The 22927-nt window shown below is 33.9% G+C and overlaps 2 protein-coding genes across 14 annotated transcripts in view; both read left to right on the plus strand.

Annotated features, from left to right (window-relative positions):
* Positions 1–22927, plus strand: part of didum (dilute class unconventional myosin) — a 323000-nt gene that overhangs the window by 247410 nt on the left and 52663 nt on the right. For all 13 annotated transcript variants that reach the window (XM_067098124.1, XM_067098121.1, XM_067098117.1 and 10 more), the window contains 2 exons: positions 4271–4469; positions 8772–8865. In XM_067098124.1, the coding sequence (XP_066954225.1) occupies positions 4271–4469; positions 8772–8865 (293 nt within the window). The remainder of the gene's footprint in view (positions 1–4270; positions 4470–8771; positions 8866–22927) is intronic.
* LOC136835088 (uncharacterized protein DDB_G0288805-like) overlaps positions 10246–22927 on the plus strand; it is a 45304-nt gene continuing 32622 nt past the window's right edge. Inside the window, exon 1 of the mRNA XM_067098268.1 lies at positions 10246–10315. Coding sequence (XP_066954369.1) covers positions 10314–10315 — 2 coding nt within the window. The 5' untranslated portion in view covers positions 10246–10313. The remainder of the gene's footprint in view (positions 10316–22927) is intronic.

Below are 22927 nucleotides of genomic sequence, written 5' to 3' on the forward strand. Positions count from 1 at the left end.
AGGCAAGCCATCATGAGTGCCATCTCTATTTCTGTTACTGTAAATGTAATGTGGATGTTTATTTTGTTTTAATGAAGGCACTGGCAGTGCCAGTCCACATTTTGGTTTTACTTGAGAGATGTAAGTTTCAAATTGTTATATTTGTAATTTTTAGGATAAGTAGTCACAGCAGTCAAAGTGTTTAGGAAGACATCGGGGATTCATGATCTTTAGCTTCTTCATAGCTGATCTCTTGTTATCCATTATGATTTTGCCCTAGAGATTTGGGCTTCCAAGGATACTAGTATCTACCTCTCATATTAATAGTATGTGCTCATTTTCCAGACAAAGTGACACCCACAAAGCTCAAGCAGCCATTAACATCCTTACTTTGAATAACTAAATTATCAGAGCCATGATTCTTAACTCATTCCACTTTCCCAAGTGCTCACTTGGATCCTGCAGTTTCTTAAAAACACTGGGAATGTTCAACCTCTCAGTCCTCATATTTAAATTGTGATTAGGGCATGGCAAATGGTGTTACAATGAAACAAACGAGTTTTTATAACAAGGCTTGTTTTTTCATGTGGTTTTTTCAGAAAAAAACATGCCAGTTGGTTGTGTAGTGAGTTTCTCTTCCAAACTTACTGATCTAACAACTTCATTTCTCAACTAATGAAAAGGGAGGAAGGTGACCGATGGATGCCTGTGTGCTTTGAGACCATTATCTTTCTGTTGTCTGTCAGACAAAAGACTGTTGAGTCTTGGGTCATTTGAAGACCATAAATGTAGGCATATATTTGATTGATAGGTTTGTGAAAAAATGACTGTACCAGCCTAATGGTAGGATTTCTAACTTCTTCCTAAGGATGAGGTTAAAATATACCCCAAGTGATCTTGCCATTTCATGAATTTATATATACATTTACTAGTTTTCAAATTAGATAATCATTTTAGTGACAACAAACAGTCCTTAATTACAGTTTTCCAAACCATTGGTGTGGGACTACTAGCTTTGTTGTAGAGTTTATTCATATTTTTTTATGTAATGCACAGCTTTAACTTTTCTGTGCTGGTGATTTGATATATTGCAAAATTAAAGGTAGTGATATTTTTGTAGATACTTTAGTAGTTTTCTGTTAACTATATCTTTATCAGGAAATTCAGTTTACTTATCCACATTATTATTCATACATGAGGGTCACAATACAAGAGCAGTATTTTGTTCTCACACTTTTACTGAATTTTTATGGCTTTGAGCAAGCAAATTTTTTGTTGATAGAATGTCAATTTAAAAGAGAACCCTTTATGGATGAAGTCTATTGTAAAAATTAGCTTGTACTTTAGTAGTTTTTTAGCCTTCTTTTTACATTTGTATTGCTAGTATTTTATTTGTTCCTTACCTGAATAATTTTTAAATTGCTTAAAAAATTAAAAAATTGAGAAATTGTGTAGAAGACTGCTAGAATGAAGTTTGACATAAGTTGGTGACTTGAAACAGTAAACTTACATTGCTATATTGTATACTGTAATCCCATTTTGATGCTGTAGGGGCAATACAAATCATGCATAGTTATATAGTAGAACTCCAACCTCAGTTATTAACTTTGCAAATTTGGTTAAGCAGAATTCTTCACAATTTTTGTTTTTTGTTAACAGTAGTCTGTTTAGGCAAGGGACCAGTTATTGCACTGTAAAAACATATTTTGCATTAGCTTTGAATTCTTATTGAGGAACATACCTTATAATCATTCAGATAATTATATGCTGCTTTTGCTGTTAAATTACATTTTTAGTTAATTAATGAAAACGCCCTGTACCCTCCCCCATAAACACTGCTACTGGATTTACCCTCAACATTCATCAGGCGGTAAGAAGACTCTGAAGAGCTGTTTTATTGGCGTGTTTGTAGCAGTGTACAAAAATTGTAAATTACTGTGATTGCATGGTAATGTTAAGAGGATTTGCACTTGAACAACAAAAGCAAAGAGAACTTTTCGTAAAGGTTGCAGCTGATTAGGAATGTGAAGGGATATGTGTTCATTTTTTTTTTTTAATTTTCCTTCCCTTGAAGTGCATGTAGTCTTCACTTTCTTGTAGTATGTGATTAACCAGACATCATTGACACAGAAGGACTTGAAATTTTTTGTGTGTTCTTCTCTGCATATTATAGGCTTAGTTACATTTTTGTTTACTGTACTTACTACTGCAGTGAAATGTAAAAGCAGATCCATTGTAAAAGCACACAGTGATTCAGTGTAGTTCTTTATTCTGTTAATTATTAATTGTACTTTGCGAGCAATGTACTTTATGCAATTATATTGACATGCTAGAACAGTAGAATCTTAATATTGCATAGTTCTTTAAAATTTCATGTAGTCATAACATAGGTTATGGATCATATTCTATAATAGTGAGATTCACCTTAGTATCAAAAGTTAAATTTCTGTGCTTCATGTCAGGTAGAATGGCTTATTAATTTTGATTGGCTTTAGTGTGTCTTGTTAAAAATATGTAGTGGAGAAAGATTTGAGTTTCAGATTACATGTACTGTATTTACTAAACAAGTGATCATTAACCAAGGTATAATGCAGTCAGTGCTCTTGCTATTTGTTTTGCAGTGATAGCTACTAACAAGTTGATTGGATAAAAAGTGAAAACTGACTGTTAGCATTTTGGAGTGATGTTTTCCTCTTATAGGTTGGCTTGTTTTGGCTTTTATCATAATCATGGGTTTGTGAATAATGATTTTGGCAGATGACAGTTTCTCTTCTATATCTGCAGCAAAGACCTAACCAGTGCTTGTTCTTGTGACTACTTTTGCTTATGGGAGATGCTAAACATGACTTGAGTTTTGTACAACATTTTTACTAATTTTTTTAATGAAAAACAGTTATTGGTTACTTGGGATTTGTGACACACCCTTCAGTTACATGAAATGAAAGTACTGTAGTTGATTATTATTACAAGGAATATTTTCCCAAAATGGTCCAAATCAAATGTTTTCATAAATTAGGAAGATTTAGGAGTAGTCACATTGCCATGTTGTTATCCTGCTTAAGTTCCTATCTGACAGCATGGTTAAAAATCTCAATTATGATGTACAGTATAATATTTTGTTCTTTGCAGTTACAATGTACAAACCACTTCATTGTTATAAGTAGATAGTTCAGCCTGATCACAGGGTAGACTATAGTTGTTAAGGTAGTTGGCTGATTTTCTAGCTCATTCAGGTAGTAAAGCCAAAAGAGTCAGTCGTAATATTCTGTAGGTGATATAAGAAAAGAATCAGTCATAATACACTGTATTCTGTAGGTGATATAAGAAAAGAATCAGTCATAATATACTGTAGGTGACGTAAGAGAAATATGTGAATTTGATAAAAAGGAGATTGGAAGGTCAAGTTACATGTTTTTTTTATTGAAAAGGCTCTATTTTTAAAGATAATTTAGTGCTCGAATGTGAAAATGCCTTTTTGTATTAAATTTAATTTAGGTGAGTGTTGAGAGGATGCTAATGTAGAAATGTTCAGAAGTGGTAATTTGTAGATGGATAAGTGTAACTTCCAAAAAGTATTTCCCTAGCTGACAGGTGGTTAGACGGGTGGGAAAAGAGAGGATGTTATTTTGGTGGTTTAAATTTCCAATGTTGTTTTTAGATGTTTAAAATATGACAAAAATTGTTCAAAAGCTTTCATTTCATGTTTGTTTTTTGAGATTTAAAGAGAAATTAAGTTGGGCATACTGTACAGGATTAGTCTGAAGGTAAGTAACTGAAAACTAAAGTAGACAGTATTTATGTTTCTATTATGACTTCTTGGGTGGGTTTGTTAAATTTGTTCGTTAATTTGAACATTTTTTTTTTTTATCTGTTGGTCAGTATTTAGGGATACTACCTGTACATACACCTTTACATGAAAAATCTTGAAAGTAGATAATTAGTTCATTATACATATTTAAAGTAAAATGCATTTTGTCATTCTTACACCCATTTATTTTGTGCAGTATTCAGGCAGGTCAGAGCTTTATAGAATACTGCTCATTAAGGTATATTGCTATGCCTAGCAGTTATTGGATATGATCACTTTAAATCACTTCATGCCAAGAAATCAGTGTTATGCTGCTGTAGGTGAATTTGTGTGTGTAATGTAAATATTTATTTAGGTACATTCTTATTACATACTGAATTTACTGTAGTTGTTACATTAGAGTAGATGTCTGTAGCATACTGTATAGGTTATATCCTTGGAGGTTGGGAATGATGGTAATATTTTCACTTTTGTATATTTCAGACAACTCGAAGAGGAACTCAAGACTGAAAAGATGCGACATAGAGAAACAGAAAGTGAATACAAATCAGAGCTTGAACGCCTACGTCGAGACAATGAAAGGCAACAGAAATTACTCTCCCAGAACCTATCTAAAGGTGGTGGGTCACATCCTGAGGCACTCCTTCAGTCTGAAATTATGCGTCTCACTTCTGAAAACTTGGTAAGTGGTTGTAATTCCTTCATGGGGGAGAAAGCATGTGGCATTAGAAACTAGTGTTTTATATTGTTAGGAACATTCTTATATAATTTATAAAAAAATTACAGTACAGTATATGTTTTTTACTGAAAATAGGCACATATCTGCAGACTATTTGATAAACAGTATATAAGTTTTTTTGTATTCTCATATATTGTTTTGTCTTGTCAACCTTTTGCTGGCAGTCAGTTGTGGAGATAATTATGAGTGTTTTTTGTGTTTTTATTTCTGTTCCATTAACACAAAATCTACATTTGTATTTTTGTCGTAAATGTTGCCTTGAGGTTTGTGTGTGTCCTTTTATGTAGCTCTATAATTTTTTGTGTTCCTCCACAGCTTTCTATGAACTTTAGTCCCTTCCGGCAGCCACAGGTGAATTGACATAGGGCTTGGACGTTTGCTTTCTTTATATTTTTTCAGGTTATGTTGCAGACTTGAAACAAAAGTCAGTTATTAGTCTTAATTAATCTTTAGCTCACTCTTTTTATAGATGTCTTTTGTAATTTCATTTGAAATACATCCAGTGAACCTTTTCTTCATACATAATGATATGGCTTTTCTTTAAGTTAGATTCCATCGTGAGTTGCATGTTGATAGATGACTCAAAGCTTGGGCTTTTCTTGGAATGGTTTCTATGCTTCACCATATGAAGTCTGTTATCTGCTCATGTTTTATTTTTAGAGTCATGATGTATGAGATAAAGTTGCAGCTCATACAGGTTTATGAAATATTTATTGATTCATGTATTTCAGCATTATAAAAGGTTTATATTTGTATTAATATACTGTATAGCATTAGGTAATTTCTATTACATTAGTTGTAGGATGAATAGCTTGATATTTTCAAAGGTTGTATTAAATTTACAAGACAAGGAAATAGCTATAGGTAGGAAAGAACTATTTTAGGCTGGTATCTAAGATCTTTTGAATTTATTTCAGCATGAATTTCTTTTTTATCATATTTGGTAATATAATAAAGTATAACTAAGAGGAAGCAGTTGCTTGTTTTGGTAAGGGCAGACCTCTCTAAGTTTGGAATTTGGAAAGTTAGGCCCATTTTGAAGGCTTCCAGGAAACAGGACTTCCTGTATTTAAATATATAATTTTTATATATATTTATTTTTATAGTTTTTATCTATATCGTTCTTCATTTTTTATGTTCATATTTTAACACTGAATTTTATTAGTACAGTATGTTATCATTCACCTTTTCATTTTCAATCACATCATTAATTTATATATTTCATCTTATCGCCACGCTGAATAATCCTGTTGGGTTCAGCACTTGGTGTTCAAGACCTAAATTTCATAATCAGTTAATCAATTAATTTTTTTGATAAATTTTGGGTATTTCTTGTTTCTTTGCTACTGTTATTGTAAACTGCAGAATTTGTAAAGAATAATTTTTTTAATTTGTTGAACAGGGAGATGAAGTTTTAAAAACATCTTCATATACATACGCAGTATGTATTATGTAAAGATTAAAGGTGAAATGTTTTAAATCTTAAATATATATCCCTTACAACTTAGTTGTCTATGGCTTAATTAAGATGGTGTGTTATGGAAGCTTTACTAGTACTGCAGTAGGATTTGCAGTCAGATATTTGAATTGTTTCTTTGCTACTGTTATTGTAAACTGGAGAATTTGTAAAGAATAATTTTTTAATTTTGAACAGGAGATGAAGTTTTAAAAACATCTTTATACAGTCAGTATTATGTATTTGAAATGTTTTAAATCTTAAATATATATCCCTACAACTTAGCTTAATTAAGATGGTGTGTTAGACTTTACTTTGTAGGATTTGCAGTCAGATATTTGAATTGCTAGACTCAATTAGTAAGACTACTTTGCATACATAAATTTCATTAAGGACAACGCTTTAAAGCTTTGTCCAAGGTCTCTGTCTGTACTGGTTGAATGTTCATATATCTTTGGGTTGTGCTTTTGTGGACAACAGAAGAGATATCAATCTGATTTTTAAATGATCAGAGTATTTCAAGTAACTATTCATTTTTGAACAGGCATAGTAATGATCAGGAAAATGCATAAAACCAAGTCTCTGTCAGGCTTTACTGTTATTTGCAGTGCATACTCTTTTCTCTAATATCATGAAAAACATGCTGTGAGGCACATGCAAAAATCCTTGGTGTTACATTTAATATATTAAATATTGCACCAGAACATTATTTTTTCCTCTGCATAATTGTATGAAATACCTGCAGGTAAGATTGTAAGAATTTTGCAGTGAAAACTTTTGTCATAAATTATTTTATAATAAAATATTTGGTGCTACTTTGGGGACTCAAAAATATCTACAACGTCGGAATTCTACTTTGGCGTGTTATCTACAAGACAAATTCTAATTTAGCTAGTTATATACAAGGTCAAAATAACCAAAATGTATTTTTTTAATTCTTTTATTTCAGGATAAAATAAAAATAATATAAAAAATATCAAAGAGACATGGTTAAAATTTAATAACACTATGAAAAAAATTTATCGGTATACAAGATTAAAAATGCTAAAAAGAGGTCTGGAGCTTCTTTTTCATTATCTTAGTCAAGGTGTGATTGAAATGTTCTGATTGCAACCTCTCATTTTTTTCAGAAAAATCAAGCCAAGATCTTTCAATGGCTTGTGTATGTGTTCCAGTGGTAGGCACATAGTTTTGCTGATGGTTTACGGTAAATGGCGGAAATTGAGTTGGTTCAAATTAGAGTGCCATTCATCAGAATGAATTTTGAACCTTCAGCTATCTGAATGAATGTTGTCACCAGAACATAAAAATATCGGCAGTCCAAACCTTTCTTCAAACCAAACACCCACGGACCATCTATACGTCTGCCATGGTTGCGGTTATTGTCAATTCAGCCTCACTATCGGTTGAATTTGGAGCTTGGTCACCTGCAACATAAGACCTCTATTGTAAGCCAAAGTCTTAAATTGTCACTTGTTTCATTGTAGAATTCTTTTGCGAGCATCATACAGACTAAGTTACAGAATAAAATTTTTTTTAAGCCAGCAAAATTTAAGAAATGTAAAATATTTTTTTATCTTTTATGAAAATACAACATAGAAATTAGGCTTGTTACCCAATTAGAAAGCAATTGGGAAATTAGGAGGCAATATAGCTTGTTACCCAATTATGAATTTAACAAACGACACAACAAGCTATTTCTTAATCTAGATCTCAAACCAAAGTAGTTGCATGGCATGTGATAATAACCTGTTAGATATCATACCAAAGTAGTAGATAACAGCCAAAGTAGCACCAAATATTTTAGTAAAATCAAATTATTCCTTATGTTATTTGAAATTGATAGAGGTATTGAAATAAGTTGGAGGCCTCACCTAAGTAGGATGAAAGGAAGTAAAACCAAAGTAATGAAAGGTTATGAACAGTTAGGAGACTGATGATAGGTATCAACTTAGTAAACCTAAATAGGTTCATAGCTGTAAAAAGGACTGTAATGCCTATGAATTTGGTACTTTTGTTATGTGTTCTCAAGTTATCATTCACCTAACTATGTGACTGACCCAAGTCTCATGTCACACTTGTCATAAGCTCATTCAGTTCTTTGTATTGTGTTTGCAAATATTTTTTCATTTATTGAGTTTTGATTTCATATGCTTTAAGCCAGAGGCTGAGCATTAACTGTAAAAATCTAGGTTTTATCATCAGAAATATTTTGTGTTGTGAATGAGGCTAGCTTACCTTTACTAGGTAATCACAGCTGGAACACCATTGATAGTTTTCTTCAGTTTCTAATCTGTTTTCTCTAAAAGTCGAGGTTAACCATATGTGTAATTTATGTACAAAGGTTTCTATAGTTACAAAGTGTTTAGACATTAAAATTGTTCCAGATATTGTAGAATTTAAGGAAGAGGGAGAGATTTTATATACAGTTGTACCATTAATGTTCTACTGTAATTCTTTTATGGAACGCTTTAATAACGGTTTGAAGGATAGCTGAACTGTGTAAGTCTTACACATACTTATATGTATGACTCATAAAAACTTTCTTCAGTGTCATTCATAAGTGTGGATGGAAATGAATGAAAATGTGGAGAAAGATTTGAAAAGTATGAAATATTACAAAAATGTAAAGTAGCTAAACCTAGCTAAATTTGATTAAAAATGCATATGTTTGAGGATTTTTTTTGTATAATTCAGTGCCCATCTATAATATAAAGTTTTCTATTTTAACATTGCAATTACACAAAATATTAGGCTGTGTACTAATGTAATGTATTTCTTTCTTCAAGAATCTTCAAGGCCAAGTGGACTCCTTAACTGAGCAGCTTAAGAAGTACAAGAGAACTCTTAAAGCTTATGCGAAAAAGCTCAAAGAAACCAGTGGTAAGTACAGTTCACTTATATATTTTCATTTATGGGGTTTACTGGACTGCATTATTTTTTTTTATTAGCGATACTGATGACTGAAAGATATTTTGGTTCTAAGTGCATTAGAATGCAAGGAAGACATTTGCAACAGATAGTGCATGAGTATGTGTTATCCCAAGTTCTTCCCAAAGTTTTTATGGAATTTTTAACAAAAAAATACCTACGTAATTACCAAATGCATTTAGACTGAATTACTAATGAACACTGAAACTATTATTTTTTGCGTTGTGAATGTATAATTTTTTTTATAGAAGATGACTATTTAGATTCTGAAAAAGTGCTGAATGTAACAGATTCTTCAATAATGTAGGAGGAGGTAAGTCACTGGTACTGTATGGACAAATATTAGACAGTTGTCTTCTATTTTTACTTCAGAAGTGTGTATCTGTCAGCAACTACCAAGTTTGGAGAATGTGATTGAAATCATATCCTGTTTGGCATTCAGTCTTTCGAGGGAAATTATTCATTACATTTCTTAGTCTAATGTATTTAGTTGGTAATAAAGGAAAACACAGTTGCTATGGCTAGACTTGGATATTGGATGTTTGTGATATTTTGCTGGTAAACTGTTTTGAACATACTTTTTAGTTTGTTCTTTTTTGCCTAATTAAAGCCAAAAACTATAGACAGTTACTTTTTCATATTGTTATGCTGGATTTATAATATGTCAGGACATTCCTGAAAGAAAGGTTGTAATTCAGTTGTTCTCTCATTGACATTGAAAATGTATCTGTAGGTATACACACAACAAGTTTTCAGATATAAGTAGATCAGATACCTTCTCTTTCTAGATTTCATATAAAAGGGAAAGTAAAAGAAAAATGTTAGATTCAGAGTTTTTATATTTCGTATCTCTTTCATTACATAATTTGTTAGTTACTAAAAGGTAACTGTGTATTAGAAATACAGAATGTCTTTAGCAGTATTGATTCTTCTTGAATGGATATCGTTATATACCTGATCTTGCTGAACATTTAATGAGTACAACTGTAGATTGTATGGATTATGGTTTATTAGATTGTGAGAATGTACAGAAACAGTTACTTCTTACTCTATTGATCTGCTAACAGATCAATCCTGTTAACAATTCATATCTAGAGATAATATTGTGAAGTTCAAAGTATAATTATATGAATGGAAAAGATTTTTAATAACGGAAAAACTTGTTAAAATGAGAGTTTTAATTTCTGATGAATATTTTTGTGGGTAGTCACACTTTTCTTCTTACAGAAATGGTTTAACAGCAACCCTTTGTTTGAGATAAGTTTTATTGGGGCATAGTGTCAAAGAGTATTAGCGTTATCTTTCGAGAAGTGAGATAGGAAAATTGTTGGGAAGCTTTTTCATGGGTGTTAGTCTAGTTTAATGTAGAGCTGTGTTCATTATTCATTGCATTCCTGGATATGTAGGAAAATCAGTTGTTCTCAACGACCTTAGGGAAACTTACATAAGAGTTTCTTGGTTTTGAGAATGTTTGCTGTGACCTAGAATTTAAACTATATTTCATAAAATTCATAAAGGGTGCTGGCATCAAGAAGTGATGGATGTTGATCTGCTTTTCTAGTGCTGTTAAATCTTGTTTGGGAAACAATCATGGTGGACAGTATTTACGTGAAGGGTAGATGCAGTTAGGAAAGTAAAGACAATATTTGGACAGTGGAAAATAAAATGTTTTTAGATGGTTTTGACAGTTGAATAGTGCTTGTTACTTAAAATATCCTTACTGTAATTGAAACAGGATCTATGAATTAATGTAGCATTATGCATGTGTGAATTCACAGTGTACCTTGAGGTGAGGCCAGAAATTTTACACATGCAAGAATGATGCTGTTCTGTGGAAGTACCTATGTCTTGCAGGGAGGAAAAGAGTTATTGTAAAAGAAAATTAGATTTCAGTATTAAAATTTTATCCACGTGGGATTACTGTAATTTAATCATAATGACAGCTTGCTTTGTTCAAGAAATAGTTTTCCACTTATTTCTTATTTATCATAATGACAGATAATTTGATAGAATTACTGTTATAAATTTTTTGTAATGTATTATTTTTTTGAGATAAGCATTTGCAAATTCTTTGTGTAATATACTTAAGGGGTTCACATACCTCACCTAACTATGTACAGTAATTGGTGATGTATGTGCTCAGTAATTTTTCCAGACATTTTAGTTACAGTTAAAGTTAGACTGGTGGAGATGTTCGGTTTTTCTATTTGAATATTTTGTTAAGTCACTAAATATTCCTCCCCTAAAAGTTTGTATTTCATACTGTGACTTGAAGCAGTCAGTTATTGTAGATGTTGAATTCTTCAACTGATATTTGTGTTCTTCTGTACAAGTGTTGCAGAGCATACATATTGAAATTTTTAATGGGTCATAATTAATGATGAATAACTTAATACTCTTGTTCTTTCATCACAGTTACACAAACTTGGGGAAACTATGAAACATGTTTGGAGACTTGTCTTTTAAACACAAATTGTACAATCTGACAATCATTTGCATTGCCAAAAAAGCATAGATTTTGTGGTATACTTTAGACTGCCAGCCTTTAGGAAAACAAAGTAAATATATTGATGTGAAACATTCTTTTTCAGTTGAGGAAAGATAAGATAAAGGGTGGTACTTGCCAACTGATAATGGGTGATAATCTCTCTCTCTCTCTCTCTCTCTCTCTCTCTCTCTCTCTCTCTCTCTCTCTCTCTCTCTCTCTCTCTCTCTCTCTCTCTCTCTCTCTCTCTCTGAGATAGCATGTTCATTGAACTGTATTTATTCTGGTAGTTAAGAACAGGAAGCTCATAATTCTAATTAATGACATGATTTTTGGTGATCAATAAAGATGTTTATAGTTTTAAAGAAGATTACAAAATTGAAGGACTAAGCAGACTCATGATAAAATTATTCTTATCCGTTTAATAAAGCATTCAGATATAAAATCTCATGTTTAAGTAATTGTAAGTATTCAAAACAAAGATGAGAAGGAAGGGAAAGTATGAGAAAATCATAAAATGCAAGGGTAAATGAAAAAAGATTAATATTGAGGGAATGAGTATTCATATGAAAGAATATATAATTTTATGTTCATGGTGCATTCGGTGAAAATTCATCACTTTAGGTTGAAGTTATTGTAAGGATTCTTGCAGTTTTGATTCAGCCTGAAATTGAGATGAGAAAATTATAATTATGATTATAGATTAGTTTAACAAGGCCGCTGAGATGTATTTCTAGACTCTTCCAGGGTTTTCCCAAAGGATTTCTTCTAAAATGAGATGTGAATTTTGTTTCAGTGTAAAGTTAAAAAGTTGGGCAGGTAGGTAGGTAGGCACTGACAAGAATGTGTGAAATGTAAAAGGAAGTAAATAGTGCTGTGGGGTGCCAAAGAGGTAAATACTCGTAGGACCATCTACAGAGTGCCATTCATGACACTCTGTAAGCATTAGCCTTTGGGTGAGCAATCAGAATTCGTAAAGAGATAATTTTGTATTATGTGAATAACCCAATGAGAAAGATCCAGTTACCTACAAACCAGGAAATTATGTGTAAACTGCAAAATGAGAGTTCTAATCTATGGTTGCAGGAATCTCTCTCTCTCTCTCTCTCTCTCTCTCTCTCTCTCTCTCTCTCTCTCTCTCTCTCTCTCTCTCTCTCTCTCTCTCTCTCTCTCTCTCTCTCACACAGGTCTGATTAGCTGGGTTTATGCTCATGAGCAAGGTTTATCAGTATCCTTGCATAGGTTTCCCTCTGTCACACTTGACTTGTTAACAAGTATTGATGGTAGTTGGATTTCTGTGATATTTAGCATACTTGGCTTGGCCTGAAGCAGGTTGAAAGATGGTCCTGGATTGCCAAATGTTTTTAGAAAGTCTCGTGATTGTTGCAAAACTGGGGTTTTATGAATTCTGTTTTGTGCAAAAGTTATCTGAGCAGTATTTTTGCACAGAACATGTGTTTGTGTGAATAGCTAGTTATCAAATGAAATAATTAATTTCAATAGTAGCACAAAATTTTTGGATTTAGTTTTAAAAACAGTGTAGTTAAAGGAGAATCCATATCAGAATCAGGCGTAATTTGTTTCAGTTTTGTTTCAGATTTTAGAACAACATGAGAACTTAGAAAGATTTGGAAATGAATACTGTGATTAAAAATTTTTCAATCCACAGTAGATTGAATAAGAATTTTAAATAATTCATAAAGTTGCATAAGCATGAAAAATCATAGGTGAAAGGGTATAGGTAATAAAAAACACATTAGTCTTCTAAGTTGTAGTTCATTCTTCCTCCGATTTGCATAACCATCATCTTTGAATAGGTGTTCTGTGGCCACCATGGGATATGGCTCCTGATTTTCTGTAACCCTTTCTTCAGACATAGGTTATTCACGTATTGCCTTTGGTATCTTTTTAGTTAGCTCTCTTGCTTCTTTAACTTTATCCAGCTTTCACTTCCCTTTAAATAACAAATCCTTCGAGTGAGTTTTCTATGAATGTCAGGAAATGGGAGCCAGTGGTCGAGTTAAACTACTAGTATAAGTATAACTACTACTACAGACTATTAATATATTGATAATAATAATATTCATTAGGTAGTAAATGTAAATTACTGATGGAACAGGCAACCTGTGCCCATATCTTCAATGGGCTTGAAAGAGAACTATCTATTGAGTGTGAGGTGTAGGATGTGATGACAACCAAAGAGGGGAGAAAATTTATATTTTAATTGGAGTATCCTGGTAAGTCGTTTGTACATGTCAGACATAATAATTATTAATAATTTCAGTCATGGGGAATATTGTGCTTATATTAAGTGCACTCACTTTCATCATTAAATCAGTTCCATATTTTGAAGGGATTTGTAATTTAACTATTAGTTTTATTCATTAGAAGTGGATAGGGAAAAGTTAGGTAGTTATCATACTTTGGAAAGGAAAGAAATGGGCAAACCCACTTGCTAAGCCTTTGATCACTTAAGGCCTTGTGTACCCAGTATGAAATGTTACTTTCACCTTCTTTTTGTATTTTTCTGGAATAAAAGAGTTAATGTATATTTTTATATATATATATATATATATATATATATATATATATATATATATATATATATATATATATATATATATATATATATATATATATATATATATATATATATATATATATATATATATATATATATATATATATGAATATCTATTATACTGTAATCTTTATATATATATACAGTGTATATATATAAAATATATATATATATATATATATACTATTTAAATATATTGAAATATATATATTTCGGGCACTTATTTATGTATATATTTTCACTGGTGAAAATACTGGAATAGGTGCAAATTTTCCACAATAATGTATATATATGTTCCATAAAAAATGAAGGTTGGTGAGTCCGCGAAATCATAGGTGGCGTTTCTTAAGGATGGTTAATGACCACATGCAGTCCTCATCATAGGTGGTTTTAATCCTCAGTGAGATTCATACTCACTTACATACACGTGGTATATATAAATATATATACTGTTTATTGGGTCATCTTCAGGAGGGTTTGAGATCGGTTTCACGGTGCTTGTCTAGCAACGATGCGATAATCCATTTTCAACACCGATTCTGGTTATGACAATCTCTGGTTCTTATTGATTGGTTATTTGATTGATGGCGCCAATAACCAGGATCAGCAGCATCACTTTCTTTTGTACGATTTTCAGTTATCGTCACGCTGTTGGGAACGGAACCCCTGCCGATAACTGGGGACTGCCTGTGTGTATGATATGAATGTGTGTTATAACTCTATATATATATATATATATATATATATATATATATATATGTTATATATATATATATATATATATATATATATATATATATATATATATATTATATATATAGAAATTTATTTCTGTTCCACATGGTGATTGTTGTTGATTATTTTTATCTTAATCACTCAGAAGGATAATTCAAATGAAATGCTGTCAGTTGGGTCATTGCTGAGTCGGGAAGTTGGGATTTGGGGTGCAAGCAGTTTTCAGGTAATTTTAAATAGTGTTTCAGGTTCCAACTTCTTTTTTTCATGGCCTAGTATATATATTATCATATTGAAAGACCTAGGTTTGATCCTGATGTGAGTCAAATTTATTTCTATTCCACATGTGATTGTATGTTATTTATATACTGTATATATAAAGTATATATATATATATATATATATATATATATATATATATATATATATATATATATATATATATATATATATATATATATATATATATATATATATATATATATATATATATATATATATATATATGTATATGTATATATATGTATATAAATGAATTTATATCACATCACCGTGATTCTTTACAAGCATTAAGCTAGCCAAACATCCTTTAAACCCCAATAAAAACACTTAGAACTGAATATTTATATTTCAAACACAAAAACCCCCTTAAAAATATTATTAGTATTTTAATAAGTTTATCGTCTTGTGGTTTAGTTACGAAAACATGATAATCAGTAATTAGTGAATTTTAACCACATGGCCAACAAGTGTGGTTAAATAGGCGAATTTTTATCTTGATAATGTATATATATGTTCCATAAAGAAATCTGCTTATTGACAGTGAGTCCGCAAATTATTATCAACAAAAAATTCCGGATGGATAATATATATGAAAAGTCCTTATTCATAGGTGGGATATTAAAGGATGTTTGAGATTAATTTTTTATTATATATATATATATATATATATATATATATATATATATATATATATACATATATATATATACATATATATATACATATATATATTATATATATATATATATATATATATATATATATATATATATATATATATATATATATATATATAGTATATATTATATATATATATATATATACGGTGCTTATATATATATATATATTTTCAATATATATCCTGGTTATATATATGGTTATATATATATATCGCGCTGTATATTTATATATATATATATATATATATTATATATATATATGTATATTAATATAATATATATATAACTGGGGATATATATATATATATGTATATATATATATATATATATATATATATATATATATATATATATATATATATATATATATATATATATATATATATATATATATATATATATATATATATATATATATATATATATATATATATATATATATATATATATATATATATATATATATATATATATATATATATATATATATATATATATATATCTATAAAATGAGACACATAATATATATGCCTTTCAATTGAAATACTTATATTTGATCCTATATATCATATAATTTATTTATATTCCATACATGATTGTATATTATTATTTATATATAAATTATTCAACTCAAAAAAGGGATAATCGAAGGAAATTTGTCAAATGTTTCATTTGGTCTGTATTGTTGTATGGCTGAAAACTTGGACCTTGATGGAAGGCAGATGAGGAGCAGGTTTCATCAGGCTGCAGAAATGTGGTTTTTATGAGAAGGATACTGAAAATATCATGGACAGAAAGGAAAAACTAATGAGCAGGTATTTGATGGCATTGAGAGAGAATTTTTTGGCTTCAGTGATTGAGGTTGATTATTTTTTCATGGGTCACAGAAGGGATAAGACAAGAATGAACATCTCTCTCTCACTGGTAAAATCAATGGAAGTTGAGGAAGACCTAGACAAAAAAATATATGGATGGATTGGTGAGAATGACTGGAGGAAGAATGTCTGCAGCTCAGTTACTTTTGACTTGAAATGGAGGAGTGGCGAGCCATGATTGCCTTTCAATTGAAAGACTTGGGGATATGGCACCTGGATGATGATGATGATGATGATGTTGATGATGATTGATATGTTATTTATATACTGTATATATAAATATATATTTATATATATATATATATATATATATATATATATATATATAGATATATATATATATATTTATATATATATATATATATATATATATACATACTGTACAGTCAGGAAATGATTCCTTTTACCCCTCTGCGCCGCTTTTGTTTATGTAGTAGAAACTGTTGAAAATATGAATGAATTCTCTGTTCTCAAAGGCAAGCCTTATTGGTGGAAACGTTCCTGACCAGTTAATATATATTCACTTGATTATTTCAAAAGAAATTAAATGACCTGATAAAGAAAAAAGTTTACGAACAGGCTACAACGTGATTCATGATTTTATACGTGATTTTTAAAGATTATGTAAGACCTTGTATCAAGAGGGAAATTGCATAATGTAAAATCATCATACATTTGAGTTTGGCTCTTGAGACTGACATAGGAAATGGACAGCTGGAGGGACGCGGGGGAAGTGGGGGGAGGTTTGCGGGAAGAGGGAGGAGTTTTTTGTAAGGTAGAGACGATGAACTATCAAAGCATTCACAGCCTCGTTAACGATTTTTCTTCTAACTCCTAAACCTTTTGAAGCTAGTTCTGATTCCCCATTGAAACTATAAATAATGTAGCTGCAACGACTGAAAATAAATATCGATACAATGTCTACAAAATCATATTGATAAACATGACCTATTCCTATACACGAAATGAGAGAGAGAGAGAGAGAGAGAGTAAATGTTAGTTACGTCTATAAAATTTTATGATAAAAGTGCAGTTTTCTTGTCCATTTCTTTCAGTTTCTTAACTCAGTTATTAAATACCATAAGCTTGACCAGTCCCGTTCAAATGTTTCTCACCACAATTACCTACATTAGAATTCAAATATTTACATAAAACTTCAAATGAATGACTGGACGTAAGGGTGCCTCTGATTGGCTGATTACAGTTATGGGTATTAATTTGTTTACCGACACATGCAATGAGGCTCATCATCTGTTTTGTGTAAACCAAATATTTTCCTTTGAATATCATCTGCTGTATTCTACGTTGAAAATTATGTCAAATTTGTGTAATTCAGTCCAACAGCGAAGGGAAAGTAGCTCTGTCTTGAACAGCCAACCGTTCTGTATATCGTTATCAGAAAAGAATAAGAATTTTTTGTGAGAATATGGATGAATGGATGAATAAAATGATTGGAAATATTGAATTCCCAACAGATACACAGGAGCATGGAGATGATACTAATGCATGGGCAGAGATATTGGAATTAATAAAAATTTCATTAAATGTATTGGCGGTCCTGATAAGAATTCTATTTTTAGGCATACAATACCTTGGTAGCAGTTGTCGGATAACATTTTTTAGCTCATTCGTTGTGGCCAAGAATATAGGATGTCTACCCAAGAAGAAGGGCCAAGATAGGTCAGCTAAGAACGAAGTTTACTTTCCACCGAACGCTGTTGAGATCACTCGGACAACTTTTAATATGGAGTTATTTTTACTATTAATATAATCTTATTATGCCACAGTTTTAATTATAATTTATCAGCCACTGACTGTTGCTAAACGCTCTTTTACTTTCAAATTATACTTAGTTAATATTCTTTATAGCATGGTTACTGGGATATAGAATGCATATCTTTTTTGTTTACCATATAGAAAAATCAAAAGTAGCCTATAATAAAATAAGGCTTGTCTATTTTCATTGTTGCACGCAAATTTCATATGTCTTTAGTTCTTGGCTAAGACAATATAAATATCTTTTAAATACGAAAAAATCATAAAAACAATATGGTATTCACTTAAATATATATATATATATATATATATATTACACATAATACATACATACATACATACATACATACATATATCTCTGCACACACACACACACCTTTTACACACACACACACACACATATATATATATATATATATATATATATATATATATATATATATATATATATATATATATATATATATATATATATATATATATATTGATACGTGGTCTTGATTGATCATGTATTATTCAATTTCGTAGTTTTTCACGGCCTACAAACCAAGATTACACGTAACCTGCCACTTGAGGCCAAAAGTTAGCAAGACAGTCGTTAATTAGCTGAGTCGCCAGTTAAGGGTTATTAACCTTAACAAAGAGAATATGTGAGATAATTTGATTTTAAGCATAGCGGTTCTTCCCAAACATTCGGACCTTGAGGCATACAAAGCATCGAGATTTAACCTGATTTTACTTACCCTAAATCGTGGGTATTTTACTGGAATAACGGGGTTGAGCTCACAATATAATAATTAGGCTTAATCTGAACTTCGTAAACACATATACAGTAAATTACAGAGTGAAAGGAAACAAAGAAATGCGAGGAAATACAGAAAAAGATAAAAAGAATGGTAAGTTTTGAACAAAAGCGACTTTACCTTGAGACTGACGTTACAGTGGCAGCACCAACTCTATGGGGTCTTATGATGCTATTCACTTCACTGATAGGATAATAGACAAGAAAGGAGAAGAGGCCCGTGGGACATGTGGTCTCTCGAATGCTCCAGTCTCTCTGAATTCCCTGACCGGCCTGGGTCAAAAACAGGCCCTACGTTTGTTATTCATGCCTTGGCGTCTACGCTTTGTTAAAACATTCGCCACGAGGACAGGTAAAAAGGAAAAAGGACCTTAGGACCACCTATTTTTAAGTTGAATATGGAAATTTCTCCTATGAGGTTAAATGCCCCTAAATGCTACCTATTGCTTTCTCCAACGGATGTTAAAGTTTGAACTGAAGCAGCTCTGGCGTGGGACAAGCTCAATTTCCTGTCTCAGTCAGGCTGATATTTCTATCCTAAATATTCCAGGCGAACAGGTGTAAATATTTATAAGCTCCCCCTTTAAGAGGTGCACTCCCCTTTTTAGGGCGTGAAGGTCTATACTAACAAACTGTTAAGCCTCTACGTAGGTTACTCTCCTTCCTCTGAGCAGATTAGTCCTGGTTAGCCTACACAGCTGCGATTCACCTAACCTAAAATGGGATACGAGCTGTATTCACTACTTTACTAATTTCAATAATTGCTAGAAAGGTGCTCACGGATTTATTATAGGCTACCTCCCTACAATCATGATGTGTTTAGACCTAACCTGAGTGAATTGCGTTCTGTGATATTCCCTAACCTAACCTATCCTAATGACTGTAGCACCAACATAAGAGTTAATATTCTAACTAAATTACAACATGGTTTATGTTTAATACAATTAAAATTTACTAGTTAATTCATGAGGGTTGCCTCATATGATAAGTGAGTGCCTCACTGGGGTCTTAGGCCATGCGTGTCACGAGCATTGTATTTCGTTCTAATAGATTAAGATTACTGAAATTAGTTAGGCTACTTACAAGATTACTGCGGCTGGTGGTAAGTGGAAGGAACAAGGTTACTAAAGTGATGTACCGATACTTTAAGGTGACTCGACTAGAGTACCAATAAAGAAGAGATCACACTGGCTACCTTCTCTGGGCAAGGGGCCAGGATCACTCTTAGATGTTAGGGCACTGTGCCGAGGGCACAGTGCCAGGATAACGTCTTTCTTTCGGCAACTACACAGGCTCTCTTGGCCTTCTTCTTCTTCTTCGGGTTCCTCCAAGGCCTATCAGTAGCTAGCTAGCGTTGATGAGAGCACCGACTCGAGGGGACAGGCCGAAGGCTAGCGGTAGCCAGTCATGGGCAACTGCAAAGCTGCGGGAGGACTCCTACTCCGGCTGCTGCGACAACGGGCGAGCGATCTCGTTCTGCGTCGAGGATGCCAGTTCCTGGTCTTCAAAGGTACCATTCCCGATCCTCAGGGTTCATCCCTGGATTCAAATTTACCCAAAGAAGAAGTTTCGGTGCTGGAGGCTCTCCAGTCGCCGTGATCAACTGCATGGGGAATCTAAATCTCGGATTCGCCTCATGATTTAGACCGGCATGGGGCCTTTTCCATTGGTAGCTCAGCGTCCGTGGCGGGGCCAGTCTGGCACTGCTCAGTGCTCGCAAGTGGCACTGGCGGCAGTTGAGGGTCGAGGCATGCCTGACAAAGAAGTCCCGAGTGCAATACCTTCGGACGACTTGAGTTTGGCTGCGGCAGAGATTCCTGCCCCAGCAGGAGATGCGTAACCTCTCCCTAGAAGTTTTGTTAGGGGCGTCCGGCTGGGCGTTGCCTTGGGCAGCCCTCCCAATTTGTGGAGTGGTCTGCCGGCTGCACGTCCTGCAGCGGTACTGCTCACTCCTGAATCTCTCTTCGCGGAGGACCTGGTGGGCCAGCCCTTCGCGATTGGAAGGCTGGCTGAAATAGGTTGAGTGGCGCCCCTTCCCATGGACCACTTTGGTGGGCGGAAGGTGGAAGGTTGTCATTTTTAGGTGTTACAACTGGGGCCTCCGTGGAGGTAGCGTAGCTGCGGAGTAGCGTTGGTGACGGGCTTCGCCAGAAGATCCCGGCAAAGGCCAACAGAAGACCACTCCGGGCGAATTCCACCTACCACGCCAAGGCGGTGGGGTGCTCGTGCCCAGGTGTCATTACCTGGGTTGGACGCAAGGCGATGGTGTGGCCACTCTATCCACTTCATTTCCCACCGGGTTTCTTCGTCAACCATGGCACCGGCTGGCATGGCCCCTGATCGGAATGTCTGCGCGGTGTCTACTGGCGACCGGAAGGTCCTGGCAGGCTAGTGCTCTGAAGAGGGGCTTCCGAGATGAGCTGGGTTTCCAGTCTCTCGGGAGTAAGGATCGTGCGGACCAGCAGCAGAAAATAGAAGTGCTGATTAGGTTGACAAATTTGGTGGTGGGGACATGATGTGGACAGGCAGGAGATCCAGCATTGTAGTGGCTAGCAGCCCCACAGGATCTGCGAGGCCTTTTGGATGGGCTCGGTGGCCTGCGTGTGTTGGAGGAGAGGGCTGGTAGCGGATGAATCGGGAGGCGGAGTTCTGGCTGGTAGGGTTAGGCTGCTTATTAGTGCCGGTTGTATCGACACTCAGCTTCAGCGTGGCCCCCTTCTTGCAATAGTTGCACAGGGTCTTGCTAGGCAGTCATTCTTGGTGAGTGGAGTTCGAAGGTAGGCGGAGGATGATTAAGCTTCTGAGAGGTGCTATCTTGCGACTGATTGAAAGTTTCCCACGAATCAGCCATGCGACAAGCTTCCATAAGTGTGGAGGGCTGTTTATCGTTAAGATATACACGCAAAGTACAGCACACATTGGAAGAGATATTTCTAGCATGGTCCGATTGAAGAGATCCTCAAAGCGTCGTGGAGACCAGGAGTGAACCAATGGCGTGCCGGACTGGGTTTTGTGACATGCCCATTCCGTCCAAGACAGCCCGACTTCCTTAGCAAGACCTGAACCGCTGTCTCCATTTTTCTGGGGTTTATCTCGTAGGCCTTGGTAATGACTCTACGAACTTCCGCCATGTGCCTCTCTGGCTCTTCTCCAGTGGCGAGCTGCAACTTTTCCCTCCATATGCTTGGCTAGTATTAAGGCTCTCTCCGTCTCCGTGGTGCTGTAGTTATCGAAAAGAGCCTCGATCTCCTCCAGCCATGCTTCTGGCTAGTCCTCAGTCCACTTGGGGACTGAAATTGATGCTCGAAAGTGGGCGTTTGATACCCAGCAGGTGTGAGACTGGAGCTGATGGCTAACCATAACCCGGCATTCTCCATTTCGCTCTCTCTCAACTCAGAACTCCTTCTCCTTTAGGGCTAACTCAGTTTCCTTGCAGGCTAACTCATGCTGTCTCCTTCTTTCTTCTTTCCTCTTCATATTGCCTTTGCTCGGCGTCATACATAGTTTACCATACTTCCTCTGCTCCTCTTCATCACTTCCTCTGCTCGCTTCATACTTCCTCTCTGCTGAGTCTTTCTTCCTTCTCAACAGCCGTCGTCCACTTGCTCCCTTAGCAGGTGGTAAGTTCCGAGCGGTGAGACCTGCGCCCGTCCCAGCCCAGGAAAGTTTTATAATGCTCTGCTGCCATGGTTCTGGTGGGGAAGAGGCGTCTAACGGTCAGTGATGGGCGTGCCAGGCAGCGGAGTGTCTCTTCAATGACGTGGCACCCTTTCAAAGGTAGCTTTGTAGTTTAGTGTG

The sequence above is a fragment of the Macrobrachium rosenbergii genome, chromosome 54, assembly GCF_040412425.1.
Source record: "Macrobrachium rosenbergii isolate ZJJX-2024 chromosome 54, ASM4041242v1, whole genome shotgun sequence".
Classification (NCBI taxonomy): domain Eukaryota; kingdom Metazoa; phylum Arthropoda; class Malacostraca; order Decapoda; family Palaemonidae; genus Macrobrachium; species Macrobrachium rosenbergii.